General features: G+C 37.3%; 5 protein-coding genes across 5 annotated transcripts; 3 read left to right on the top strand and 2 right to left on the bottom strand.

Annotated features, from left to right (window-relative positions):
• Window positions 1-503: 503 nt before the first annotated feature.
• On the bottom strand, window positions 504-5641 carry LOC136419892 (uncharacterized). The gene is made up of 16 exons (XM_066406486.1): window positions 5481-5641; window positions 5336-5424; window positions 4865-5266; window positions 4594-4746; window positions 4029-4541; window positions 3921-3974; window positions 3381-3566; window positions 3229-3321; window positions 3052-3168; window positions 2901-2996; window positions 2729-2845; window positions 2155-2679; window positions 2009-2101; window positions 1652-1875; window positions 1157-1525; window positions 504-1103 (listed from the first exon to the last, which is right to left on the bottom strand). The coding sequence occupies exons 1-16, from the start codon at window positions 5583-5585 to the stop codon at window positions 664-666; spliced, it is 3576 nt and encodes a 1191-aa protein (XP_066262583.1). The 5' UTR covers window positions 5586-5641; the 3' UTR covers window positions 504-663.
• A 465-nt stretch (window positions 5642-6106) lies between these two features.
• Window positions 6107-9773, top strand: Rnp4F (RNA-binding protein 4F). Its single transcript, XM_066406875.1, has 10 exons — window positions 6107-6218; window positions 6277-6544; window positions 6601-6800; window positions 6854-6979; window positions 7045-7234; window positions 7290-7573; window positions 7852-7996; window positions 8054-8595; window positions 8646-8888; window positions 8947-9773. Exons 1-10 carry the CDS (start codon window positions 6162-6164, stop codon window positions 9277-9279), a joined length of 2388 nt encoding a protein of 795 aa, XP_066262972.1. The 5' UTR covers window positions 6107-6161; the 3' UTR covers window positions 9280-9773.
• A 472-nt stretch (window positions 9774-10245) lies between these two features.
• On the top strand, window positions 10246-12937 carry IntS9 (integrator complex subunit 9). Its single transcript, XM_066406876.1, has 9 exons — window positions 10246-10398; window positions 10609-10800; window positions 10856-11058; window positions 11117-11318; window positions 11372-11618; window positions 11676-11989; window positions 12037-12139; window positions 12190-12525; window positions 12581-12937. The coding sequence occupies exons 1-9, from the start codon at window positions 10390-10392 to the stop codon at window positions 12913-12915; spliced, it is 1941 nt and encodes a 646-aa protein (XP_066262973.1). The 5' UTR covers window positions 10246-10389; the 3' UTR covers window positions 12916-12937.
• Window positions 12938-13125: 188 nt separating this feature from the next.
• On the bottom strand, window positions 13126-25809 carry LOC136420107 (uncharacterized). Its single transcript, XM_066406873.1, has 9 exons — window positions 25623-25809; window positions 23199-23271; window positions 20601-20690; window positions 20039-20250; window positions 18978-19093; window positions 17871-18149; window positions 16220-16339; window positions 15809-15993; window positions 13126-15755 (listed from the first exon to the last, which is right to left on the bottom strand). Exons 1-9 carry the CDS (start codon window positions 25664-25666, stop codon window positions 13716-13718), a joined length of 3159 nt encoding a protein of 1052 aa, XP_066262970.1. The 5' UTR covers window positions 25667-25809; the 3' UTR covers window positions 13126-13715.
• Window positions 25810-25973: 164 nt separating this feature from the next.
• On the top strand, window positions 25974-27477 carry LOC136419691 (uncharacterized). Its single transcript, XM_066406218.1, has 3 exons — window positions 25974-26211; window positions 26266-26468; window positions 26992-27477. The coding sequence occupies exons 1-3, from the start codon at window positions 26004-26006 to the stop codon at window positions 27475-27477; spliced, it is 897 nt and encodes a 298-aa protein (XP_066262315.1). The 5' UTR covers window positions 25974-26003.
• Window positions 27478-27567: the final 90 nt, after the last annotated feature.

The raw sequence follows: 27567 nt of genomic DNA, 5'->3' as shown, positions 1-27567 counted from the left end.
AATGTGCAAAGTATGACATATGTCATATTTTGCAAGTTAAATTAGCTATAGTAGAGATTGTGCGGTGGAGTTAACTAGTAGTGCGATAAAGATTAAATTCAAAATATAATACAGGTCACGAATGTTAGTAATACTAACACTGAGCAACTTGCACGTAAAGAGTGGTATTTTAAATTGTTAGAAAACATTTCTGTTCTTTCTAATTCAAAGCACCTAATTATTAATGCAATATTTCTGTGTTAATGAGGTATTTTCATCTTTTCAACTATTAATTATAATGTGCAAGATTTGTCGTTTTACTATTTTTGGTAATGTGAATTTTTGAAAAGTTAAAACTAACGTTAAATGTACTCCACGTAATTTGATCGGTTGGGGCAAAACTACCGATAAATAAAGCAATTGACGATGTTTTATTCGTCAGTAAATCAACGTTGATTAGACAAAACTAGTTTTCTTTCTTCAAAGTTTTTATTGTAAATCATAACATCGTAGCCCCCTCAAACACCTCATCGTAGTTGGCTGAACTAACCATATGTTCACACTCAAATGAAGATTTACTCTAGCTGAAGTATTCTAGGCATCTCTTATTTATCGTAGCTCTAAACGTTTCCTTTTTCCGCCATATAAAAAGCTTTATTTGAGATTCTCATCAACTTGCCTGCCTTAGCTTTCGACTTTTGCTTGAATTGTTATAGTCTTAAGTAACTTACTTTCCTCGTACACCGTATACCTCGCTTTCAAATTTAAATGATTTCGCTCTTCCGCGTGAAAATTCGTATGTTTCTGCAGGGAAATCGTGTTGGATAAAATAGAGCCACAGATCCAGCATTTAAAGCTCATGGCTGCCACTTTTAAGCGCTTCTTTGGAGGCTCCCTATCCGCCTTTTTGTCAGAATTATTACCGTTATTTATCTTCATCATTAGGTCACTCTCAACATCCACTTCAGGAGCTTTCATCAAATTTTTAAGACATTGCTCGGAGAGTCTTTCTAACTGGATTATTAACTGAGGCTGATTTGCATTGATTTCCAACTCATCAGGTTTACCCCAATCGTCATCATTTTCTAATTTCAAATGATTGAAAGCATTAGCTCCATAGTCTCCTAAACAAAAACTATGCTTTTTTCAACTTCCATAAGACTCACAAACTACTTACGGAAATATAGCTCTTCGTATTTATGCCCCTTCACCAAATGCTTAAAGAAAACATCCTTCTGCTCGCAGATATAAAGGCAAAACTCCTCTGGACATTTAAAACTCTGTGCTTGGCCCTGACTGTGTGCTAATGTTTGATGCACCTTCATTTGGAACTGTGTGCTCGTTTTGAAGTGACAGCAAGAGCAGCATAACAAATCTTCGTCCTGAGTGGCGGCTTCATCAGGCTGTTCCACGTTACACACTCGCACGTCCACTTCCGCGAGCCTCATGTCCAAGAGTTTTGCTTCGAAATTCTGCTTTTGTCGCTGAGTGAGTCGGTCCAGGTGTTTCTCGTGTTTGTGTATGTAGAGGTCCAACACGTCTCGACCTTTAATGGTTAAGTAATGACTTAGAGACTAGGGCATTAATATAGTCTTTAGAGGTAGTAGATGAAAGTCTTAGAAACCTTCCACGGAAGAAAACAAATAAGCCGACAAAGAAGTTCAATACTTACTTCGAAAGTCACATAAATCGCACTGCGTTTCTGGATATGTTACTTGCATGAGACCCTTAAGTTCCTTGTTTTCGTATTTGTAGAATGAGAGCACTCGGAACCAGTGCTTCCAACCGTGTTTCACAGCCCGTGGTTGCTCGTCGGTGTCGTAATAGCACAAGGTGCAAAAGAAACGAACACAGCCTGGGGTTTCGCCATCTTTTTTCATGTGGTTTAGGGCTATCCTAGTTTATTAAAAAATATGACATAAAAGAATATAATAACAGTTCTTATTAAAAACTGACGGACCCAACAAGGCGGCAAAGTCTCTTGCCTTATTGTCATTCATTAATAAATCATTTATCGCCAGGTACTTACTTTTCACTGCTCGCAATTTTGCTCAGTAACCTCTGAATGGCGGTCTTGCCCACAATCCCATGGACCTCTATCAAATGCTCCCTTAACTCGGTTCTAAAACGTATTAAAAATCCAGTAAATAAAATTCAAAACTCAACTGTACATACCGATTTTGACCCTCATATAAACAGAACCGAGTTGGACATACCATGGCGACGGAAGAAGACGGATCTCCACGATAGTAAATACCATCAAAGTCATAATTATGTACATTGATTAAATGGCGCTTAAAGCCGCCTTTATATTGCGATATAAATTCGCAATCCTTTTCCGGACACTGCCTTAGCACTTTTCCCTTCCATGACCAATGGAAACTCATTTGATGCGCTTTCATAAAAGTCGAGTCAAACGTTTCGAAGGAGCAATCATCGCACTTCAAACTATCTTCTTTTTCAGGTGTAGGGTTTTTGCTCACTTCCTTTGGAACATCGCTAATTGCATTTAAAATAGTTTGATCTTTGGTTCCAGAGTAGTGAAACGTGACGGATCCCACGGTGTTTTCTCGATAAATCGTATTGAAATCGACCGGCGATTCGTGCTGTTCCTTGCCATGATCATAACTGTCTTTTAAGGGCCCTTTAAAAGGGCATTGCATGCATTGCAAAAGCCAGTTTTCGAGGTCAGAAGTAGCCCTAAAGGAAAAACAGTTAGGTTTTAGACATCTCAAATAATAGTTCTCACCCATGAAGCACGTAGTTATGACAAAAAAGCTGGAATTTTCCTTGTAAATTCATATCGCATATTGAGCACGTAAAGCTGCTGTAAGTTTCTAGTTGACGGCACTCAGGAGAGATGAATCTGCAAGGCAATAATCGCAATTAAAAAAAAACTTTGAATGTGGAAATTTAAGTACTCTTTTCTCCGATTTTCTGCCTCTTTCAATTCCTTCTCCAGCGATGCTTTCCCTATGATACCATGGACTTCGATTAAATGCTCCCTCAAAGCGTTTCTGGCAAATAATTACGTTTTAATTCAATTTTTTTTTTGTTTATTATAATACTTACTTATCCTTGGACTCATATGAACAATACTGAATAGGGCAATTAAGTTGCCCCTTTTGCGCCAGGTCCTCCACCTGAGCTTTTTTAATTTTCTCTATACTTGAGTTCACATTGCCTACACTACACAAAGTTCGAATATTTCTTAATCAAAGTCCTCTAATTGTACAGTTTTATACTTACCCCTTTTGGTTCGCTGCAGTACCACACGCCCCTTCCACTGCCGGTTTCCCTTCAATGCAATGGACCGCCATTAAATGCTCCCTCAAGGAATTTCTTAATTTAATTATTAATTCAATTTTAGTATTTTCTTATCTTTGCCATTCAATGCTTACCCGTCTTTAGCTTCATATAAACACGAACCAGCACAACAGGCCAAAGATTTCTCTTCTAGATTTGCAAACATTTTTGCAACAAGAACTTCTGGAGAAAGCAAAGAACTACCTGTTTCGTTAAGATCGTTGTTCAATTTTTCAGAGTTGTCGCTATTTTTGGCGATTTCTGAAGGTGTAGCTTCAATACTGAAATTTTATAGATTCAATTAAATGATTCTTATGACCAGTTTTATTAAGTTTAACATTGAAGTAGCACAATTAAGGGCCTAACTAAAAGTTTCCCCACTTTACTACTACTACCACTAGATCTTAGCAGACAAGGCCATTATTAACATGCGAAAATATTATTGACGTCATGTTACGGTACCACTCTCCTAGGAAACCATAGCTGGGATGTTTATTCCTTAGGCAATGCTCCTCTAGACTTGTACCATGCACACTCCCAATTTTTTTAATGTGAATTATTCTTTTTCATCAGCACATCACAGAATTATGATAATGAAATATTCTACTTAAAATCAACCCTATAGAATGACTTACTTCTTTTCATTGAAATTTGGCTCATCTCCCTTACTTCCATTGAAGAGCTCTTCCCTAAAAAAAAATACTCATATTTATACTTCTTATTACCTTGGATTAGAAACTTACACATAACAATCATTGATTTTTGAAACAACCAAAATATCTTGCATATCATATTTATGAATTGTCCTCAAATGACGCTTGAAGTTGGCCTTCTCATTAGAGCTGTAAGAACAATCTTTTTCATGACAAGATATCTTTTGATCTTTTGACTTCTTCTGGCACAAATTCTGATGGGCCTTTAGGTACATTACATTTTTGGTCACAAAACGACATCCTGAGCAAAAAAAACTCTCGATTCTTTTAAAAATTTCATCTTCAGTTTCACCACCATTCTTCAGTTTTATAGAGGATATGTCACAAGTGCCAATCACATTCTTGGGAAGGGCATCCCAAATAGTTTGATCCTTGCTTGAGTAATAAAAAGTGGTATTTCCAAACACATTTCCATGGTTTCTAACATGGAATGTCACTTCAGAGGTTTCATGCTCCTTGCCATGCTCATAGCTGCTTCGGATAGTTCCTTTATAAGGGCATAAACGACAAATCAGCACCCAATGATAAAGGTTCCTCACTTTCCTATGAAGCAAATTCATATTAAACCATATTTTCTGTACATGCTTAGTTTTACCCATGAATAAAATAATTATGACAGAAGAACTGGAATGTTCCTTTGATGCAAAACTTGCATTCACCACACCAGAAGTCTGAATGAACATGATCTCTATGTTTTTCCAAACCATGAGAAGACCGCGCTCTGAACTCACAATCAGGACATTGGTCCCTATAAGAGAAGTTTATCTGTAACTTGTCAATGTAATGGCATTAGGTAACAAACAGGGGTAACATTAGGCAATGTTGCTAAATATATAACCAGAAATACTTAATAAAAGAAATCTCACCATTTAATGTAATTTTTATCAGTTTTTTGGCTTTCATCAAGATCCATAGATAAGTTTTGAGCATTAAAATCTGGAGCCTCATTTTTAACTTCAATTTCCTTCTCATTATCCTGATCTATACAATCACTTTTATCTGCAGTAGCAACTAACCCACTACTTTTCTTCCCTGGCATACATACAGTCTCCATATGTGTCATGCATTCATTCATAGTGAAAAAGGTCCAAGAGCACTGACTGCACTCTATAATCCCCTGATTAATATCCTCCTCGTGAATCTCTTTATGCTGTAAAAGGCTTGTCAAGTCAGTGCAAGAATAAATGCAGTATTCACACTTGAAGGTGGCCCCATCTTTTACTAGTGGTTTTTTGTGCACTCTATGCTTGTGTCGGTTTTTGCAACATCTATAGATATGAAGTACTGCTTTAAGAAATGTGAGGCTCATAATTATTAAAATGTCTGTGTGAACTAACCTGAAGAAATGCTCTTTTAGCTTACGCCTCCAATATGTTTGGTACATACATACTGTACAGTGGTAAATTGTGTTGGGTTTAACATGGGCCTAGGAAAACAAACATCAAAGCTTTGTTGTTATAAACTTACCTTGGCTTCACTGACCTCTACAACTATTGATATTGTTTCTTCATGTGGACCATTATCATCGGTATCACTATCACCAAATATATGCTGAACGGGGCTATTAGAGCTGTGATTTTCTTCCATTGAGATACTGATTTTTTCCCAGGCAGTAAAACAATCCTTTATTTGTGTCCTCAAGCAAAAAATACAACAAAAATAGACATTTGGGCAAACGAATAGGTTAGGAATATACGAGAAATCGCAATGTATCGTAGATTAAGTAGGCCATGGATCAGATACAAATTTTGCACAGCGCATTGCTCGACACGCCTTTGACGTTACTTAAAGTTTGGGATTCGAATTAAGACGTGACGTCTTCGACGCAGCTTATCTTCTTTGTACTTACTTTTTCGCAACAATTAAAAATTACAAATTTTTCTTGAAGGGGATAAATCCTCTATTTAGTTAAGACTAAAAACAATTTTACCGTATATTAAATCAAAGTAATGTAGCTCTTTTCGCACCACACACAATATTGCCATATTTCCAATTTGACAAAACAAAAGACCATTTTGAATTTTTTGTAACCCACCCGAACCTCAAAAAACGATAATTCTACAGCAAAAAAAAAGTCGATTTATCAAAAGCTTGTAAATTTGCCAAAATTAGGGCTATTTTGAAAAATTTTCCTCACATACAAATTTTTTAAATAACAGACACATGGCTAACGACGAAATGGACAGCTCCAGCGATTCCAACGACGATAGTGAGGCCAAGGCAAGCATGATTATTTCGCCCCTTTTTATTACAAGTAAAGTACCTCCTTTATTGCTAGTTTGCAATGTTACGCGCCAATCAGCTAGAAAGGAATCTAACAAACAACAAATACTTATATGAGGTTCATGATGAATTAGTGGCAATATATAAGTCCCTTGGAGACCTTGATTCATTACGAAATACTTTCAAACGCTTCCACGAGTGCTATCCTCTTACCCCCGCCTTATGGATGGAATGGATTAACGTAGAAAAAGGCTTGGCAACCACAGCAGAGCAGCAAGAACATGTCTTTGAATTATTCCAGCAAGCAGTTGATGATTATTTATGTAAGTCTCAAATGTGTCTATTCAAGTATATAGTTTAAAATTGGGGGTGAATCTAGCCGTAGAGTTATGGTCAGAATATGCACAATTTGCCATTGGAGCAAGCACCTTGGAAAGAACAAGATCAGTATTAGAGGCAGGGGTTAGCAAGGCAGGATTGGTGTGCTGTAATGGATCGTTACTATGGGCTACTTATAGGGAAATTGAGAACTTGCATGTTTCAATGCATAAAGAGGGCTCAGAAGAGTGGAAGAAGCAGGTGATAATTGTATAAAAAATCCTAAATTTGTTACTTGATGATGTGCTTTATAGATATTAGCTTTGGCACAGGTTTTCAAAAGAGAATTGTCTGTGCCTTTAATAGACATGGAAAACACTTATGATGAGTGGAAGGAGTGGGTTAAAACTTTACCTGAAGGGCTTATAGATTCAAAGTCTGTAAGTGGCATTCATTGTAGTATAGATGTTTTCAAGAATTTTGTGCTTATTGCTTCATACATTAGGTTGAATATGGGTATAATAAGGCAAAAAAGGATTTAGAGGTGTATAAACCATTTGAGGAGAGACTCCTAACTCCTGAATCCAACCATGATTTGCTGGCAATTTACCAGGACTACATTAGTCATGTATCAGATCCTTCTACAGTTATATGCATCTTTGAAAGAGCTGTTACACAGCTCTGTCTCACCCCTGGTACTACTTCCATTTAACAGTTTTTGTAGATTTGTAATTTGCAAATCATTTCCAGAGCTTTGGTTGAACTATTGCTCTTACGTGCTTAAATTCAATGACCTGATACTACCAGTCTGCAATAGGGCCTTGAGAAACTGCCCATTGAGTGAAGCATTATGGGCATTTAAAATAAGGATTTTGGAGCATTTAAAGAAGGAGGATAGTACAATACTTGAGTGCTTGGAGGAGGGTATATCATGTATTGCTCCAAATTCTGATCTGGAGTTGTGGCTGGCTTATTTAGAGTATTCTACAAGGAATTCTCAGTCAAAAGAAATTTTGTATAAGCGTTATAATCAGGTGGGTTTCTATTATTTGGTTGGAGACACTATTAAGTATTAAAAAAACCTAAATTCTCACATAAAATACATAAAAATAATTTAAAGGTGGTGCTAAAGAAGGCTTTGAATCATGAAAACCACAAAAAGTTTCTACTTGTTTTTGGTGTTTGTGGAAAAAATCAATTGTAGGCCAGTTTTATTGGTAGAAGTATATGGCTAGCTTTCTGTGTACTTTAAATGGAAAAATGTTTATTATAATTAATTTGATCCTATATGAAAAAGATATTCTTCTTTAAGGCAATTGAACAACTAGAACTAGGCACCAAAAACGATCCTCAATTCAAAGTCAGCCGCCTCTTTAGTCGCATTTTATATAAAAACGGCGACAAAGAAGAAGCTCGCAAATTGTGGAAACAAATCCTCTTCAAACCCCCTAATAAGGGTATGCACGTCCCAACTTTTTTCATCACATGACAACTACACTTTCCTTCCTCTACAGATTCTACAATTCTATGGCTTGAATACACTAATCTAGAGAAGCAATATGGGGACCCTCAAACTTTACGCTCAATCTTCCAAAAAGCTGTAAGTTCCATGAGCGTTTGGCCACAATTCATCATTGACGAATGGCAACTGCATGAACGTCATACTGGTACTCTTGAGGAGGTGAAGAAATGCCTGCAAAAGTGCTCAGAAGCCGCTGAGGATTTTCAAAAAGCGAAGCTCCAGCCATCTACCTCTTCAAAGTGGCCAAAAAAAAGTGAACACCTGGGCAAAGGCACTAAGAGAAAAACAAATCCAGAATCCTCAGAAAGTGACTCAAAGCGTCTTAAAAGTCAGTCGGAAAGAGATACGAAAACAATTAAACTTAAAGTAGAGAAAAATCCAGAAACTACAGTTTTTATTAGCAACCTCCTTCCATCAGTAAATGAGGAGAAGATTAAAGAAATATTTCCCAATGCAGTAAACTTGGTAATAGTAATGGATAAGAGAGGCAAATCTAGATGCTTTGGTTTCGTGCAATTTAAAACGCCAGAGGAGGTAAATGCGTAAGATAGTATAAATTTCAGGGTACTAGAGGTCATTTTCAGATGATGGTTGCCTTAGCCAGGGACAGGGAGCCACTAAACGGCCGGCCGGTGTATATTTCTGAAATCAAAACTGATAAATCTGAAAAAAAGCCTGTATTTAAATACGCCGCCACCGAAGAAAAGAATAAACTGTTTGTTCGCGGATTGCCAGTGAATAAAACGAAAGAAGAAATCGAGGAGATTTTCAGAAAATTCGGCGCCACAAATGTGCGGCTGGTTCTGCACAAAAGTGGCCAACCCAAGGTTGAATAACAATCATTATTGTTGTATATTCCTTATTTTTTATTTTTTATTATTTTAGGGTTTAGCTTACGTGGAATTTGAAAATGAGTCTCAAGCCACAAAAGCTATGAAAGAAACAGATCAAACTACAATCGATGGCCACGTGATAACAGTGGCCATAAGCTCACCTCCACCCAAGCAAGATAAATTCAAAAGTAGCGTTTTTGATAAAAAGGTCGAGGATGAGCCATTGAGGTCCGCAAAAAGCAAGCTGCAAACGTCCTTGTTGCCTAGAACCCTGATGCAGGCAAAGCAGAAGGAAAATAACGGGGAATCTGCAAACAACGGGGTAGAGGGGGAACCCAAAATGAAGAGCAATAGCGATTTTAGAGCCATGCTGTTGAAGAAATAGATGTATAAATTTTAAATTTTAAATTTTTAGTGTTGACGCAAAAATAGTTGCAACGAATATGAAGTGATAAAATAAAATGATAATGTGAGAGTTTATTACCTCAGATTTATTGTACCTTTTTCTGCGTAAACGCCAAACATTCCATACTTAAACTGTGTCTTGTTATACCTAATTAAGGCTTATTTGTATCAGTTTTTGTAGTAGTCGATGTATGATTACGTGCGTAAATTACATTTGTGTTCATTAGACTAATTGTTTAGATTAGCTTTTTTTTATACGTTAAATGTATTTACACAGAAGAAAGTAAGTCATGATATTTAAATTCAGGATCTAAATTTAGTCAAACTTTTTGGGAAACCTGTAATTTCCATGTGTTTTTCATAGTCTAAACGGTTATCTTGTTTGACCGGTCACCATATAAAATTGATTAAGATCGATATTTTCCCTACACATTGTTCCAAAAAAGATCTACAAAAATGTAATAATTTAAAACCTCTACGTTTTTACGTTCTCTGTAAAGTGACGGAATTTAATTTGTGTTTTGTTAATGTCTTAAACTTAAGTTTTGTTTATGTCTAATAACACAATCGATTTTACTTCTAATTAAAAATCCGCTGTAGCGTATCTAATGAAAACTATTTTTATAATTTGTTGTTCTTTTTTTAAATGTAAATAATTTGAGGCCATCTTAAGAATATCAATCACTTGATTTTTGTCAGACGTCATTTGTGTCAAGAAACTTATATGCCGATCTCTTTTTATCAAATGGCCATAGAATAGAAAGTCTACTTTCTCATATAATTATAATAAGAAATGTATCTAAAAATATAACCTCACTTTACCGGTGTTTACATTGTAAATTTATAATTTTGAGAAGTTTATGAGTTTTTATTAATCTTGCATTTTATAGCAATAAATTCATTCTTTTAATCTATTTTGCATTGTACTTGAACTTAATTCGAGTGCTCGTTTGTTCCAGAATAATAAAAACTCCATTATGGGGCCCCCATTGGAACTTTAGTTCTAGTAGTTTTTTCGGCCCTTTTGATAGCAAAATTTTAGACCCTAGGTATATTCATTTACAATAATAACGTTCTGAACTGTTACAGAATGAAACTGGTAAGTTATACCATCATCCATGTTGTTTGAGAATTATATTGTAGTTATTGCTTAATTAAATTTGTTTCTTTGTCAGTTTTCCCAATTACACAATTTTATGGGGCAGGCGTGGTTTTTGAATTAATGATAACTTTGTCAACAAGATAATTTGCATAGAAATTAACAAATTGGCCAATGCCCTGCTTTGATTTTGTTGTTTCCTTTCCACAGTATTCTTTAAGTAACGACCCAAACAAACCATGCCATGTGCTGACATTCCGGGAAGTTACAATCATGTTTGATTGTGGCTTGTCAATGCAGTCCTTATTAAGCTTTTTACCACTGTCATTTGTACCTTCAAACCGGCTCCTTAATTTAAGCAATTTTATGCCCGCTGAAGTGTCAGATCCAGATCTGGAAGGTGTAAGTTTTTAGTTTCTTTGTAACCACACGACTATTAAACTTGTAATTTATAAAGGAGTTAAAAGAAAATGGTGACCGAGTCTTTGTGGACTCCCCACCAGAATTCTGCCCTCCCTTAGACAAACTCATCGATTTCTCCCAGGTGGATGTTATTTTAATATCCAATTACCTCTGCATGATGGCCTTGCCTTTTATTACTGAAGACACAGGGTTTCAAGGCAGAGTTTATGCCACTGAACCAACACTCCACATTGGAAGGTCATTTTAAGTTTATATTTTTTTCATCAACTTTTGAGCAATAATGATTAAATTGCAGGCTTCTATTAGAGGAGCTAGTAATATACATTGAACAATGTCCTAAATCCTCATTTGCCACTCAGTGGAAAAACTTTGCACATAAATGCCCCTTTCCCTTAAAAGAAGCCTTTATGCCCAAGAGCTGGAAACAGATCTACAATATGAGCAGTGTCAATGCCAGCTTGTCCAGAATCCAGATGGTGGGCTATAATGAGAAAATTGTGTGTTCACTTTTTAAGTGTGTGTCGATTGAGTTTTAATGAAAGGATTTCAGGATGTTTATGGGGCTCTGCAAGTGCTTCCAGCCAGTTCAGGATATTGTCTAGGCTCGGCCAATTGGATAATTACATCAGACCATGAGAAAATTGTGTATTTGAGTGGATCCAGCACACTTACCACTCATCCCAGGCCTATGGATCACAATGCCCTTAAAAACGCTGATGTTTTTATCATGTCAAATTTGACTCAAACACCTATAAGCAATCCAGACTCCATGTTGGGAGTACTTTGCATTGTTGTAGGTAAATCTTGTCTCCTCATGCTTGACAGAGTCTTTTAAGTTTTCAAGACAATTTTAGGCTTGACTCTAAGAGGAGGTGGCAATGTGTTGATTCCATGTTATCCCACTGGAGTGGTGTATGACTTGTTTGAATGTTTGTCAGTTAAAATGCAAGATTTGGGGGTGTCTAATTGCCCTATGTTCTTTGTATCACCTGTGGCAGACACCTCATTGGCCTATTCAAATATTTTAGCTGAGTGGCTCAGTTCGGCCAAGCAGAATAAAGTATATGTACCTGACGAGCCCTTCCCTCACGCTATGCTAGTGAAAAATTCCAAGTTGAAACATTTCAAGCATATATATTCAGAGGGATTTAGCACTGATTTTCAAGAGGTATTATTGATGCTAATTTTAGCACGCAATTAAGAAGGTATTTGCAGCCCTGTGTGGTCTTTTGTGGACATCCCAGCTTGCGCTTCGGAGACGTCGTTCAGTTCATCGAGTTGTGGGGCAACAATCCTCGAAATTGCATAGTTTTTACAGGTTACCTTAGTATATTTCATCTCCAAATTGTTTTATAAAAATTCGTTTAGAACCCGACTACGATTACATTGAAGCTTTGGCTCCCTATCAGCCTTTGCAGATGAAAATAGCTCATTGTGCTATTGACACTTCTCTTAACTTCACCCAAGCCAACAAGCTGATTAAAGACTTAAAACCCACCACTTTGGTTGTGCCTGAGAGCTACACTAAACCTCCAGTGTCAGCTCCAAACCTCACTGAACTGGTCATTCATAGTAACCCAGATGTTAACTTAATTCCTTACAAATGGGGTGAAGTCATCAACTTGCCTTTGAAGAGAAAGCAAGGACAGATCCTCCTCGAGAGTGATGTAGCTCAGAAGATTGCTCCAGTTGAGGTTAAACCTGGTGAATTTTCAATTTTGATTTAATTGTAGCCTATAGTAATATCATTTTTGAATAGGAATTAGCTTGTCAACTATTACCGGAGCCTTGGAAGTCAAGGATAATGTACATAAAGTGCAAGAAATCAATACGAGTCAAAAGTTACTGAACCAGAACGTGAAATATGAATGGGGGAGTGTAAATATAAACGAATTCAAGCAGAAACTGTTTCAAGAGGGCATTACAGATGCTAAAGTGGAATCCCTTGGCGGGAATGTGGTGGTGATTCATTTGCAGAATGAGGACGCGTTGATTCAGCTCGAAGATAACAATACGCATGTTGTTTGTAACGGAGATGAGGCATTAAGGACTAAATTAAGGAATATTGTTATGCAGTGTTTGAAGACTTTTTAAATTTTATTATAACGTGCTTTTATAGACAGATTTGAGTTGATTTAAAAGGTCCTTTTTCTCCCTTCTGGTATAGGGCGTAGGTAGTGACCAGTGGTTGAGATAATTTATTATTGATAGGAGTTGGCAATATGTCGGCAAGCGATGTTGCACCTGCAAGTTAAGGGGAACGTGGCGGATAGGTGTACGTACCACAAAGAAATATTCCACTGGCAAAGTCTTTATTTTCTTATAAATTACGTAAAAATGCATAAAACTAGGTCATTTTCTCAAATTTACTAAGAACATACATATAGAGAGTTGACACATTTATAATTCTAAATGCATAATTCCTGTATACACTAACTTGCGAAATATACCACCAATTTCAGTAATTATTTAAATTCAATAAGAGTTTTTTGCATAAGAGCAATCAAGTACAAGTTACCACCAAATAACCATAATAAACAGACTGTTAAACGATAAACATAGGCACATTTTTGATAAAATGGTGAATTAAAATTTCCAACTATTATGTTTATGCATTCCATTGTGCTGTTAATAGGTCAGAGATGGATGGATCTGCAAAGTTGTCCCTAATTTAAACAGTTATGTTCAAATCCCATTTAAAACAAATTGAAGTTCAGAATTAACGTAACCATGTTTATCCTAAGTTCCATTAAATTATAATATAATAATAATAATTTTTATTTGCCTGATTACACATCCCATTAAATAACATTGCCGCTTCAATATATTAAAATATTCTTGCTCAATATTAATTAAAAAATCTTACCTTTAAACTAATGCCGCAACATCATTTTCTATTTGCTGCAACTTTGCACCATCAACTCTTCCCTCGAATTCTCAATTATCTGCCTCCTCATCTGAGTCAGCTGCTTCAAAAATGCACTCGGACTGCACGTGGGCGTTCTCTGTCTTTTGTGTGTTTTCCTCGGTAAACTTCCGTAGTCCGAAAACGTCACCGGCTGACTCTCCAAACTGGAATCCTCCACCTCCACATTGCTCAAGTCCCAAGGATTGTACCTGGGCTTTTCGAACAGTAATTCATCTTCAAAATCTTCAGAAGCGATACTGATTTGCCATGACCGTGGCGGTTTGTTGATTTTCTCTTCGAGTCTTTTACAGGAATCCTCCAGCAGCGCTTCGTATTTGTTTAATGGTGTGTCGCCAAATAGGGAGGTTTGCGAGGATGATGACGTAGTCATAGGGCATGTTTGAGTGGATTTCAGTTTCTTTTTTCGCTTACGCGGTAAGTTGTCCAAGCCTGACACATCGTTCAACGTCACTTGTATATCAAAATCATCCAGATGGGGCTGCTGACAGTGACTGGCACCTGCGCGGCTTAAATTTGTCATGAGCAACTTGGCCTCTTGCAAAAATTCCTTCATGGCATTCATAAGGCGGTCGCTTTTTTGTAACGTTTTGCGGGAGAATTGCACTTTTTTCTGATTCGCCAGGTGGTAGTCTAGAGAATCGGGGATGTTGCTCAAAGATGAAGAGTTACTGCTGCTGCTGCTACTGCGTACATGATCAAAGTGAGTTTGAGTGTTAAATGCGCGACTTCTACTGTAATTTTCTGGCTGTCTGGATAACTTTGCTTTCGCGAAGTTGGGACAAAAGTCTGGGAGAGATTTGCATGTATCCTTGCAGTCTTGAATGAAACCTTGCAGAGCATGTGTAGTTAGCACTTCCACGTTGTTTATTTTTTCTCTATGCTCGGGCTCCGTCAAAACTCTAGCGGTACTGGCGCATACTTTCTCTGCAGGTATATAATTTGCAGTTTCAAAATTTACCTGAGCAATGTCGGCCACTTTCTCTTGACAAGGCTCCAATGAGTTGTGATTACTAATTAAATCTGGCGTGGGGAAGGACACGAGACCTTCCAAACTATCCTCTGATTGGTTACTGCTGGCATAGTTGTGCGAAATGTTGATGTTGACCGCTTCCGTGAAGATTGGGTTTTTGTCGGCGAGCAAATACTTGGTAAAGGACATTTTATCCTCAGATGAAATCGTCTGAATTCCACAGCTTCGGGTAACAATTAAAACGTCTCTGAGAGTGCCCTCTATAAATTGATTAAGTAAAGTGCACTCGATTGCAACATCTTTCCCACAATTCTCCATGGAAGTAGCAACATCTTTCACTTCGCAAAGTTCCACTTTCAAATCCAAGCAATCAGTTGCCGCCTCTTTGACCCGCAAAACTGGAAACAGTTCAGTCTGAGTCTCCTCATTCCTGCTTCTGTGAGCTTTCAAAGCCTTCTGCGTTAGCTCCCTCAGTCTATTTCTAGCATTGCTGCAAATTGACAACTCCTTGGCTGCAGGCAGATTCTCAGTGGAAGTCCCGATATCCTGTTTTTTAACTTTATTGTACAGGCGACTGGTGACTGCAGCTACAATTTGCGCTCTCGGTTTATCATTTGAAGCGATCTGTGCCTGTTTTCGCTCCGATTTCTTAACTCCCGACAACTCAGTAACTACGCCTCGATCCGCGAAGTTTTTTTCAGGCATCAGTTTTTTTTGAGTTATAGTCTTTAGCAGAGGGGAACTTCGGTTGAGGCTCTGGCGCTTCAAGGATAAAGCTGTTTGCTTGGGCTGCACTGAGGGTGGTCCAGAGCTGCCGCTCGACATTCTTCTAGCAGAACTGGCCGAAGAAGAGGTTCCATGTTTCGGCGACTGCAAGGATTCTTGCGAACTGAAACTTTTATTGTCAGTATCGATGCTGTAGGAACGATCAACTTTCTTGGTCTTCTGAGAAGTTTCCACGTTCATTATAGGAACTAAAGTATCTGATTTTGAAATTAACACTTGATAATCTTCTTGAGAAGTTTCAAATTCTCTCTGAAACATTATTAAACACATTTTAAGGAAATAAAGAAACTGAAAAGTATTACTTGACGGGGCAACGAGGAGAGCATTAAAAGGTCCCTAAGCTGGGCAATTTCAGCTCTCAACTCCCGAATGGTGCGCTCTTTGGAGTCTTCCACGATTACTGGCTTGTACACGATGAGTTTCGCGCGCTGTCCGAATCGCAGGGTATTGACAGTCTCACTGTAGCACTGGCTGGACGGTGAAACCGCTGAAATATTCAAAATCATTATATTAATTACATCATTAACACGCACGCCGTACGTTAGGCAAAGAAGATATCTACGCCACTTTTATAACACGTTGGCGAGTTGCCAACCGGCGTAAATGTAGAGCCTGCACGCAACATGGGCTTCTTTAGAAGCTAATGTTGCTAAACAGCATTTGCAGACTGATTTTCTTTAAGAGTTGGTTAGAAATGTTAAATCGGAACTTACTAGCAACCATTACAGTATTGGAGTTTCCCTGGAGGGTGTCCTTGAGGAGCCATGTAAGGACCGAGTCCCGGTAAGGGACGAATTTGTTTCTTGAGTGGGCAAAGCCTCTCGAATAGTCCGCTAAAAATAGAGACTTTCGGTTTTTGCTTCGGCAATTAAATTGAAAAAAGATATGCGCTAATAGAATTAATCGAGAAATATTTACTTCTACAAGAATAATTCTAGAAAAAATATAAATATATTTAATAAGCTTCCAGTGACAGCGTCAATTTGAAATGTTTGGAACTATAAGTTTTAAAAAATCCTACTTTAGAAAGAAAATGATAACTGTAGAGAGATCCATTTGCACATTCACATTCTTCCACATTTCTGATGTTTAGTAGGCTTCCAGTGAAGGAAACAATTTTTGTAATAATTGTTAGATTGTTGAATCAGATCTTTTTTGGTAATTCTTCGAAGTATAAAACTTCATAACTTTAACCAACAAAACTTACGCCAATGGTGTTTATGCACAAATATCTAGCAAACATAGTAAGAGTTCCGGGAAAAATTAAATGTTTATAGTAAACGTCCAGTGGGGGTGCCAATTTTTTAGTTCCTGTATTTGTTTAAAAAATTCCAACTTTCCCATTCCCAAATCACCTATACCAATTAGTTTATCTAGTTTATGCCTTAACTGAGAAACTGTTAAATTTTTTTCACCTTCGTATGCATGAATTCGTGTAAGACGTATGATTAATGACTATAACGACAATTAATTGGATTTTTCATAACCAAATGAATGATAATTCCGTAATTTAAATAAATAAATATTAAGAAATTAAAAAATGAAACGTATGAGCAGAACAAGTAAAGGCACTTACAGAAGCAAAATTAGAATTCCCAGCACCGAAAAATTGAACCGAAAACTATACGACGAGCCTAGAAGTTACGTTTGAAATGAAGAAGTTTCAAGAGTCTGGACGAGCCGACAACGAGATATTTAGATCTAAAAATTCACTCCAGAAATAATACGCCTGGATTTGTCGGGCGACACTTCAGGGGCGACACGCGCATTTATTTTCAATTTTCGAATGCATTTTGCGAACATCTTGCTCGACATACAGCTAAAATCAATCATTTTGCCAACTATTTACTACTGAAATTGTTGCTTTTATTATGCCGACAACTATAACGCCTTCGACAAGCATAATAAATTAAGCGCCGCCACTGGCATGGAAGAGAAAAAATACCTCAGGAAAAGAATTCCTTGACAGTCCAATGCAGTGTCTTCCGGTTAAAAATATTTTTGAATGTAGGTTATACTCACATAATTCTTAGTTTTGAATCATGCATAATGACCATTTAATTGGCAAAGCATTTGTCTTGGAGCTAATAACTAAATCGTCGTATCACGTTTTTCACATTACCGATACCTCTATTCATCATTTTGTCGGTAATCATGATTACCGTACAGGATTCAAGGCTAGATTTATTTTAATTATGACATTTTAGTTACCAAATGTTTGGAGGTTTTTTAGTGTCATGAAATCTAATTCAGGAGGATATGCTAAGAAAAAATTAAGTCAAAATATTAGCCTGTACATTAAATAAACTCTCTGCTCCCCAATTTGTTTCAAATAAGAAATTTTTAACTACCTGTTACACTCACCTAGAGTCGAAATAACGTTGCCCAAAGCCACTAAGCTCTTGTTAATGTTGGCGCCCTCTCGGAATCTATTCGGACCGTATCCGCGACTTCCTGCCCTCTCGTTGCCGGCCAAGTCCACCAGATGGAGCTTGACTCCGTCGTCGCTGGACACGGAAAAAACGGAGTGACTCCTACTAGACCGGGGGTTGGTGGCGGTGAACCCCACGCGGCGTCTATTGGTTCCCGCCTCAAGGCGCTCGAGTAGCTCTGTGTCAGTTGTCACGAGGTGCTGAGAAAGACCTGAGCATACCAATATAATTTAATTGAATAGTTTATTTCTTTTATATCACTTTCGATTAATCCTGAAGTATTAAATTTGTTAAAAAAAATAGACTTGAGTTCGCGCAAGATGTTTGCTGTATTAAATTACAGCAAACTATTTCCATACACACACATATGTCACTTTATATGAAAAATCCTTCATAAAGCAGAAAAATCCAGTGGCCTACTTACATGAGATACCCTTTACAAATTAGTGTTTGCACTTGAGCATAAGCACCCCTAAGGGCTACAGCAAATTCTCTATAAAGTATACATAAAAGATTGGGAGGTGGCGAGGGGCATATTCACATTTTGTTATTATTATTATTAGAACATTTCAATTTATTGCGAACACTAGAATAAACACAAAAATTATTGTTAGATTCACCAAAATATCAAGAAATAAAGGCATTATCGAAAGATTCAAATAAAATGGAATAAGTAAAAATTTATGTGAGATATACGCATAAATAAAAAATATGAGCATAAAAAAGTCAAAGTTCTAGTTTCATTACTTTTGGATTACTAAAATGATCACTTTTTTAAGTTATTGTTGGTGAAATTTAATGCGTACCATTGTTTTGTATAATTTTATACGATCTTCCTCTAAATACACAGTGCATTGTAGGAAACGAGTGTTTTTGGGGTATTGTAAGATTCAGTTAATGAGCCGCAAATCGGATGCGATAGATTGCTATCGCAGGATATCGAGGAAAATTGGTTTAATCTATGATCTTTGTTCATATTTATAATTCAAAACTATTGTTATGTTTAGAATAAACTTATTAAGGTATTAAAGATCCATACCTTCAACATAGGGACCTCTTTTTGGATGCTCCCGCACCCTTAATGGTCTCTCCTGACCCTTCTTTTCGATGTCGCTTAATAGATCAGCTACCTTTTCGTTGTAAATTTCTAAGTAACTGAAAATAAATAAAAACTTATACAAAACAAGCATTTCTTTGTATGCGGGGTTATTTTTAACACTCATTGTTGTTAACTCCCAAACTCTTGTTGAGGCCAAATTGGTCCTTAAATTCCCGAAGTGTAGATAATAAATCAATCGAGTTGACGTTTTTCTTGAGATCTTGGAGCCTTGGAATAAAGGTTGAAGATATACTTTAAAGGCTCTTTCAACAACTATGAAACTGTTTACTCTGTTTTTCAGCCACCAAAACCCACTGAAACTCACTTTGGATATGCAAAAGTCACGTTTCACACGTCCTATTAGCTGGAAGTAAAAATCGCAGATTAAAACTATTTGGTTCTTCGAGTGTGAGGAACATATTCGATACCTCCACACACTCACACACAATCCTCTTCTACTCTTTTATCGGAACCATCAAATATGGTAACGAAATCGGAAACTAATCGCGTGTCTTGCAAGTTTGAAACGCTCGCAACGAGCACGGAACGTAATAACGGAAAACACACTTTACCACGAGGCAATCCGATTTAAAACTGAACACAATTCCATCGGTTTTCACACGAATTCCAACTTTTTCCCATCACCATTTATTAGTTTGAAGGCGATTTATTTCACAAGTCAATCTATTCTGATGGAACTAAGGTGCGGTTTGTTTATATGGCGAGTGTTTAAAACAGTTTTAAGCTAAATGTTTGGAACTTGTAATGAAGATCCATGTTTCTTAAAAGCCACCAAATGGTGGTAAATGTACTGTTAATTTAAATTTTTTGCAAGCACCTACGACAAACTTTAAATATACAGAATATACATATGTATTGTGAAGTAATAAATGTTTTTTTCTTGGCACCATTCCCATACAAACCAACAATTATATTACATATCACACACAATAGATATATAACAGGAAAGGTTCTTCTGACCTCAATTCAAAGTTTCGTACCTCACAGACACCTTCATGGCTTCGATGCTCAAAGCACCATCTTCGAAATATTTGAAGATGTGGTGGCACAAGCGCGGCGTCAACCCCGGGTCGTGTGGGAACCCCATCATAGTATGCGTTTTTCCTGATGATGTCTGTCCATAGGCCAAAACACAGGAGTGGTTGCGGTTTCTCAACGAGGTGCCAACGATTTCTTCCACTGTCTCAAAAACCTTAAATTTTCAACGGCCTAGTTAAATGGTTTATGTATTATTGGTAGTGGGGATATTGGGTAATGATGCTTATTTCCAGTCGATAGTTTGTGTAAACTTTGGCAGGTAAATTAAACTACTCGTTAACTATTTTTGAAGCGCACTTCATGTGAAATTTAACAATTATTACGTATTAAAACGTGTAAAAAATATAAGCTTCAGTCCTAATTAAGTCCTATCTTTTGCAAGTAAGTGGCTTATACTGGAAAAATTATGTTTTGAGATATCGACCAGGGCCACTAAATCACATTAGAATGATAGTTTTAAAATGGCCAAATCTACTAAATGCGGTGTGTTGACAATTAACTTACTTGGTCTTGATTCGCGTCCTCTGAAAGGCAATAATCAAAGGCAAATCTGCGCACCCTTTCCCTACTGTCTCCTGCATGTTGTTCGGGGACCTCAAAAAAAAAAAAGGAAATTGAATATTGATTACACGCATCTTCACACTAATTTTTCGGCTCACAAAATCAACGATTCTCGCTTCAGTTGAAAATCTATCCATCCATATCTGTTTAGCCCAATTTTTTAAATTGCCTTGGTTTTTGTGTAGCTTATTATGTCGACCTTACTACTAAAAAATGCGAATATTTATTGTCTTTGAAACAAGAAGTTCTTCCCAACCTCCACTCGTTTTAGTTCCCGAGACCTCAATGGTCAATCATTGGATCATTCTCGATTTGAGACATCAATGACTTTAGACTCAATGCAAACATGAATTAAAGTACAATCGTAATGGGCTCAAGAATTGATGATTTTTGAGAACACTGAATTTTTTTTATTTCCTTTATTCTTTTAATTTATAAAGATGGCTGTTAAACACGTAAAATTCTACTCACTGTAGGTAAAAACGTGGAACGTAGAATAAATAAAGCTACACAAACTTAATTTTTGTTAATAGTGGGCTCACGAAGACTGCCGTTAACTGCCAATCTAAACGCGAGTTTTTAACTCAAAAAAATGAAGTAATTTATGTAAAGAATTGTGCACGAAGGACCATACGCAAAAAACAACTTTTTATGACCGAAATGAAAACTTTCACAATGAAATAAACCACAATGTCTCAAATCGAAATTTTTCAATTTGACACAAGAATTTCGGCTTCCGCCATGTTTGCCAAACAAATGAATGCAAAAGTAGGAAACGGAAAGGATGTAAGGCGCCATGGAAATTGGAATCTGGCCAATCGCAGTAGAGTATGGCTTTAAATTTGAAATCTCCGGACCTATGCGATTTTAACATGATGGCGCTATTAGTTGGAATTGGGTGACATGACTATTATTCGTAGAGAGTGACGCGGATGATAATAATACGAGAGTTTTTACGTATTTTTCTCTGATGGTATTTTTTGTTGCCACTTTTTCAGGGATTAAAAGATTGAATTACTGGTACTGGAAATTTTACCAGAAGAATACTTCTATGGAAACGAGATGATGGAACAAGGATAAACGCTTATATATTTTGGATTCATTAGAGTACCCCGCTAGATAATTCGATCCTTCTCCTTCGAATCGTTCTTTTTCTTCGTTAAACAGCCAATAAACAAAAAAGTGATTCACTTGTGTTCCAACCTGTTAGTGTCATCAATTGACGTTACTAATTTTACTTGGGATACAGTCATGGATGCGCCATCTAATTATAAATGGGGGGCCTCAAGCATCATGTAAACACCTAATTATAAATGGGGACACTTCGCCATTTTTTTCAATGGGTTAACCTTAGCGGATTATTTCTTCACTTCCAGCTCAGACACTACATATTTCATCGAAAATAGAACGAATGTTGCATTTTTAGGATGAATTTATGTAGGTCTGGGTGGGAAGCTCGATGCTTCCAACTTAGTTTATTTCTTCTATTTACCAACTACTTTTACTTCCTCGCACTCTGGGCTAAAGAAGAAAATTAGGACGCCGCATTAGGTAGAGAAAAAATAGTTACGGCAATTTGTGAATTGGCGTGCGCTCAGGACTGGTTACGGCGGTTTGCTGTTTTGGAATGTTTCAAAATATGCTAAAGAAAATGTTTAATGTACAGGGCATCAATTTGAAAATACCATGATCTGAGGAAGAACAAAGAGGTCAAAAATCCCTCAAAACCAAGTTACAAGGGCTTAGTTAATACATCATTTGGAACCTCTTTCCATATTACAAAATCCGTTTCAAGGGATTTGTGATGTCTTTTTTTGTTTCTCATCGTAAGTTTTTAAATTTTCACCCTGTAAATTATTGGTGTCTACCTATAAACCAGTTCAGAAGTTTATCGTTGTAACACACCTCATATATGTATGTCGTCGGACACGATTTTGTTGCACGGTACCGACTACAGATTTAGATCAAAAGAAAATCGTCAAGTCGCTGATTTATCGCATAGATTTGCCAAGATTTAAATTTGCCATTTAATGCTCTTTAGCCAAGAGTCGTTCATCATGAGTTTTGAAGCCTCAATGTACCGAATTTGTATTCATAGACCTTTGTGGAATATTAATTTTTTTTTTTTTTTTTTTTTTAAAATGTTTTCATGCGGTTTTCAAACATTTCCCCCCAAGAAAGCGCAATAATTGTCATTGACATGTGCATGCCTGGTTGCATATGCAAATGTTCTGCGCAGCATGGTGTAACTTGTTTGATGTCATGAGGGAGACCAGACAATGTCGAGCAGTGGAAAGAAATGTCTATTTTTCAGGACATCAAGTAGTAATTTTAATTTATGTATTTCAGTTAATATATATAAATGTATTTGTTAGGTGTTCTTTAGTTAGTTATTTGTCATGGAGACTACTATAAGGATGTTTTCAAAGGCTTTTTCAGATTTCCTCAATGATACTTTTTACTAAATCTAAATCATACTTTTTTAAATTTACTCCACTGTATATTTGGTTGGCGGCAAGGAAGTAAGTTTCACTCACTTACCTTTACATTAGTCACTGCGATATTGCTGCCATTCTCCACGGACACCACGTGCTGACCACCACTCTGCTTCTCCCTAAAATTCAAAAACAAAAGTTCAAAAAACAAGAAATTCAATCTTCACAAAGAAGTATTACAATCTTGTATAGGTACTAAAGCGATAAAAACATGTGGAGACAATATGCAGACACCTTGAGCGTCTCTTGCTATATTTTTGTTTCGCCGTCGAAAAGGATATTTGTTTCCTATTAAACCGATCAAAAGCTTCGTAATACGGATCCACTTAATAGAAACAACGTTCTGGAAAACCATTCTAATAGCCAAACGGGCGATTTAATGACCCTGTTTGATGTGTTGCAACCGAAGCAGATCAATGACAACGTTTTCCTAAAAATGTCATCGCTATGGAAGATTTATTACCTTTTTACTGGGTGAAGTTTTCCAGAAAATAAAATGCTATAATTACTGTAGGTAACACATTAGTGTACGAGAGTGCATTGACACTGCAAAAAGACTATCTGGAAAAACTCTATTGCTTATCTTCTCTATGTATTGAGATATATAATATGTTTTTCTTGGCAGCGGTTTGTGTGGGAGACCATTTTCGTGCTCCTAAGCCTAAATAATACCCAATAACCGATATTTCGGATATTAGTTTAAGGTTAAAAGTTACGACCCTTTATCTAAAATTAGCCCATTGCCGGCCTCTCTCCCTTCCACTAATATCCCCGTCTTTTTTGTCCCCCTTTTATTTAACTTCCCGCTTAATGGTATCAAAAATAGAACGTTGTATTATGATAAGTGGTTCATATTGGGGACTCAAATGAAAAATGGTCTCGATTAAGCACCAACTTATACTGTGGGGACCACTAAACATTTTCAGTTGCATTGAGGCCGTCTGGGTGAGTTCAAATACCCCCGGTACAAACATGCAGACGCACCTACCTCACGTACCTCTAAATTTAATAAAGCATCCGCTTTGAAATATTTCCTTTCCTCTATTTTCCTTTACATTTTCCACATCCGCTCTTCGCGGCTAACGAACTGATATTATGTCCCGCCAACGACGACGCACTTTTTGGAACGGACTATGTATCGTCAAGTCGTAATAATTCGTTAGAAACTGTCTTTTCGTCACGTTTACAATTTAATTGGTCGTCAGGCGTCGAGAAAATGTAAGTTTATTATAAGAATATTAAACTTCATGAAAATTCCCTAAACCTGCAAGCAGCCCTCACGATATGGCAACAGGAGTTTTGATAACTTATTGCGTTACGTATCTGAAAATTTGCTTGCAAACTGGCTTCTGCTCAAACTCAAAGGTTGGATAAAAATCTCTGAATGGAAATGTTAGCGAAAATTACTCTAAGCATTTTTTAAAATTTACCCGTTCCCATGATAAAAACTGGCAACGTCGCGATGGTCTCTTGTTTTCAACGACGCAAAATCCTCAGGAGAGCATCTCCATTTTTCTGAGAACTTAAAGGACAACAGAGTTGCAGCATGAACCCACGAGGGTGACCGCTTTTCCGTCACTGTTAACTGTTGTTTCACAAACATTGATTACAGTATTGCGAAAATCTTATGTCTCTAATATCAGTATCAACTGAGACACTCTATATTTCCAATATAAAACGGACACCCTATGTTACGAATTCTATGAGGAATTTATGGTTTAATGTCGAAATTGGCAACGTTGCGGTACTCTTTTGTTTTCGAATTAACGTTACAAATACCAAGGCTTATTATCCCTCAGAACTTGTCACTTTCCAATTAACTGTTGTCATGCTTTTCATAAAACACTCAACAATGAATAATGCTAAAACTTGCATTAAGAATTTTGAAAGTAAAGCGAGCAGCCACAACAAAAGTAACAACGTCTCGAGATTCCTCAATCGGGTGTTTTATGGCATCCCAATCAATTGTCTTGCTTCTATCAGTTTTGCAACCCTATACTCGGCAATCTTGTTGCCGCCATGAGTAATTTGGAAAACAATAGAACGGAGCATTATTGCCGTTCATTGTCCTGTGTTTAAAAATTGAAGAATAAGGGATAGAAATGAGAGAAATCGGTAAGAATTAAAACTACGTTAAGGAAGGATTATTGGGAATGACCTGATAACTTGACAAGTCAAAAAACTAACTAGTTGCTCATTGTCATTGTGAGTTTCCTATTCTTATCGACAATTCTGTAAACTTCAAAACTTCGTCATTGATTAGGCATACAGGGCGTCGCAAGGTTGCTCTTACACATATATTTGAACATGTTTTAATGCTGAATAGTAAAAATTACCAAAACGTTCATAGCTCCGGAAACTATTCCTAACTCCATTTTGCTCCATCGCACAATTTCTCTTCAATTTTTCTCTCTCTCACTACTTATTCCATCAAAGACAATTCTCCGTTCGCATGCACTCTCAACCTTACCTTTGTGAAAGGGGCCGAACGCGTACAATCACCTTCAACCGCATGGTCAATCCAGCCCTACATTGAAACCCTAATTCTTCGAACCGAACAAAAACAATCCTGCTGTATGCTTCTGGAAAAATACGGTTGCGATCGACGATTAATAACAACTGACTGGAACAGACTGGTCCAGATGCTCGACGCCGTCTTTGTGATATTGCGAGGCTTCTCTGTGTGTGATTCTAAATTTATCCCCATCGACTTTAGCGCGAGTTAAACTTGAAGTTTTTCATTAGATGTGTTTTAACGCACCTTTTTACCTTAAGGACTTTACTTGAAAGTCACCACTTCAATCAGATCTCTTGCCACTTCTCTCAACCAAAATTGTCAAAGTAGGAATCAATGGATGAATTTGTTTCAGATTTTGTGAAATTCCTATCCAGCACCGTCATTGTTCGCATTATGTCCCAGCCGCATTTCGCCACAGAGATCCTTTTGGGCATAGCAGTCTGCATCGTTCAGTTCCTACTCATAATCGAGATCAACACTTTAGTAAGGAGGACTAATGCTAGAGCAGCGGCCAGATTCCGAGTGAAATATCCAATAAAAGGTTTTTGCTTTAATGAAACTTAATTTACCAATGCTGTTTTCGGTCCTTTATTAGAAATCGAAAACGGTTCTTCCCGCAGCTTGGTCGCCATAAAGACCGGCACGCAAACGTTCCGCGATAAATCGGACATTTACCAGAGAACCACGCAGACCTACAGCCTAATGAATCCAAGGGAGAGGTTCTGCAGTGGAGGCAAGAACTTCGGATGGGCCCCATTTAAAGGGGATTCGAAGACGAAGCATAGGTTTTCAGATAGAGTAAGAACGATTTCATCTAAAGTAAAGATTTTTTGATAATCTAAGACGTAAGGATTATATGCAGTACCGGTCGTACAGGGGGATTGGGTGGCGGGCGTTCCTGGTCAGTGGTTTTTATTAGGGGTAGGTAATTAAAAATTTCACCCTGAGCGCCGGACTTGTTAAGGCTAGCCCTGGGACAACGTGAGGATGTCCTAGTAATTTTAGCAAGGACATAATTTCCATGGAAATGGAGAGATTGACCAATCTTCAATGTTCTGCTGTGAATTCATTATTTCCATATTAATTATATCATCCTTCTGCCTCAACGTTTTTCACCACAAAAAAATCAGGAAATAGAAGATTATGGTAGTCCCGCGCAGTTTATCTACGACACTACCTTTAAAGGAAATAACACGGTTTAACTGCCCTCAGAGGACAATTTTGTTAAAAAAATAACAATTTTTTTCGTATTCACTTCGCCAGCTTCCCCCTTTCAATTTCATCGACCAAAACTAGCCTAACATTCTCCTCTCATATCCAGGTAGAGCACCTTCTTTCAATCACCCCTTCTGAATACGTGAGACGTGAGCTCAAAAGTCGAGAACAACTCTTGCGTTCCCCTCTCCCGCCCCTGCTTAAAAGAGCATTGAGCAGCGAAGAAAACAACTGCAACATCACGTCCAAGACCGAGATCCATAGGAATCTCAACAGCCTCAAAGAAAACCTCGAGCTTCAGTTGGCCACTGCTCAAATCAAAAATCTTACCTCGGCCAGTTTACAGAAGCTTATTGAAAAGACCGCCCTGAATCGCATCTTGAAAGTTCCACTTTTTTATCCTGAGCAGTTGATGACTTCGATGATTGGATGTCCACATGTGAGATGTTTGAAGAACAAGACTGACACGAGAGCAATAAGGAGAAATTATAATGAAGAAGATCATGAAGAGGTTGCCGCTCGATGGTTCGCGCTTAAGTCTAGTGACTCGCTGAGTGAGATATATAGGAAGAAGATCCACAGTGCTTCATAAGTGACGAGAAGGAAGTTAGCACCGACTAAAGATCTGTATAGAGGAATAGTCCCGAGGTGGTATTTAATTTTGTTGAGAATATCTTGTAGT

The sequence above is a fragment of the Euwallacea similis genome, chromosome 3 (assembly GCF_039881205.1).
Source record: "Euwallacea similis isolate ESF13 chromosome 3, ESF131.1, whole genome shotgun sequence".
NCBI classification, from domain to species: domain Eukaryota; kingdom Metazoa; phylum Arthropoda; class Insecta; order Coleoptera; family Curculionidae; genus Euwallacea; species Euwallacea similis.
The sequence above is the reverse complement of the archived record's forward strand: the minus strand, read 5'-3'. Positions and strand labels throughout refer to the sequence as shown.

Excerpts from the sequence above, each read along its gene's own strand:
- LOC136420107 (XM_066406873.1), bottom strand. The coding sequence starts at position 25,666 with ATGCGGTTGAAGGTGATTGTACGCGTTCGGCCCCTTTCACAAAG. Across the intron at positions 20,691-23,198 it reads TCGCAGTGACTAATGTAAAG|GTCCCCGAACAACATGCAGG; the intron begins GTAAGTGAGTGA and ends TTTTTTTTTGAG. Across the intron at positions 16,340-17,870 it reads CAACGTTATTTCGACTCTAG|CGGACTATTCGAGAGGCTTT; the intron begins GTGAGTGTAACA and ends CTCTATTTTTAG.
- LOC136419892 (XM_066406486.1), bottom strand. The coding sequence starts at position 5,585 with ATGGAAGAAAATCACAGCTCTAATAGCCCCGTTCAGCATATATTTGGT. Across the intron at positions 3,322-3,380 it reads TTATATGAAGCTAAAGACGG|AAATTCCTTGAGGGAGCATT; the intron begins GTAAGCATTGAA and ends AATTAAATTAAG. Across the intron at positions 2,102-2,154 it reads TTATATGAGGGTCAAAATCG|AACCGAGTTAAGGGAGCATT; the intron begins GTATGTACAGTT and ends AATACGTTTTAG.
- IntS9 (XM_066406876.1), top strand. Across the intron at positions 11,059-11,116 it reads CCAACACTCCACATTGGAAG|GCTTCTATTAGAGGAGCTAG; the intron begins GTCATTTTAAGT and ends ATTAAATTGCAG. Across the intron at positions 12,526-12,580 it reads TCCAGTTGAGGTTAAACCTG|GAATTAGCTTGTCAACTATT; the intron begins GTGAATTTTCAA and ends ATTTTTGAATAG.
- Rnp4F (XM_066406875.1), top strand. The coding sequence starts at position 6,162 with ATGGCTAACGACGAAATGGACAGCTCCAGCGATTCCAACGACGATAGT. Across the intron at positions 6,219-6,276 it reads ACGACGATAGTGAGGCCAAG|TTTGCAATGTTACGCGCCAA; the intron begins GCAAGCATGATT and ends CTTTATTGCTAG. Across the intron at positions 6,980-7,044 it reads GGCTTATAGATTCAAAGTCT|GTTGAATATGGGTATAATAA; the intron begins GTAAGTGGCATT and ends TTCATACATTAG.
- LOC136419691 (XM_066406218.1), top strand. The coding sequence starts at position 26,004 with ATGGATGAATTTGTTTCAGATTTTGTGAAATTCCTATCCAGCACCGTC. Across the intron at positions 26,212-26,265 it reads AGTGAAATATCCAATAAAAG|AAATCGAAAACGGTTCTTCC; the intron begins GTTTTTGCTTTA and ends GTCCTTTATTAG. Across the intron at positions 26,469-26,991 it reads AGCATAGGTTTTCAGATAGA|GTAGAGCACCTTCTTTCAAT; the intron begins GTAAGAACGATT and ends TCTCATATCCAG.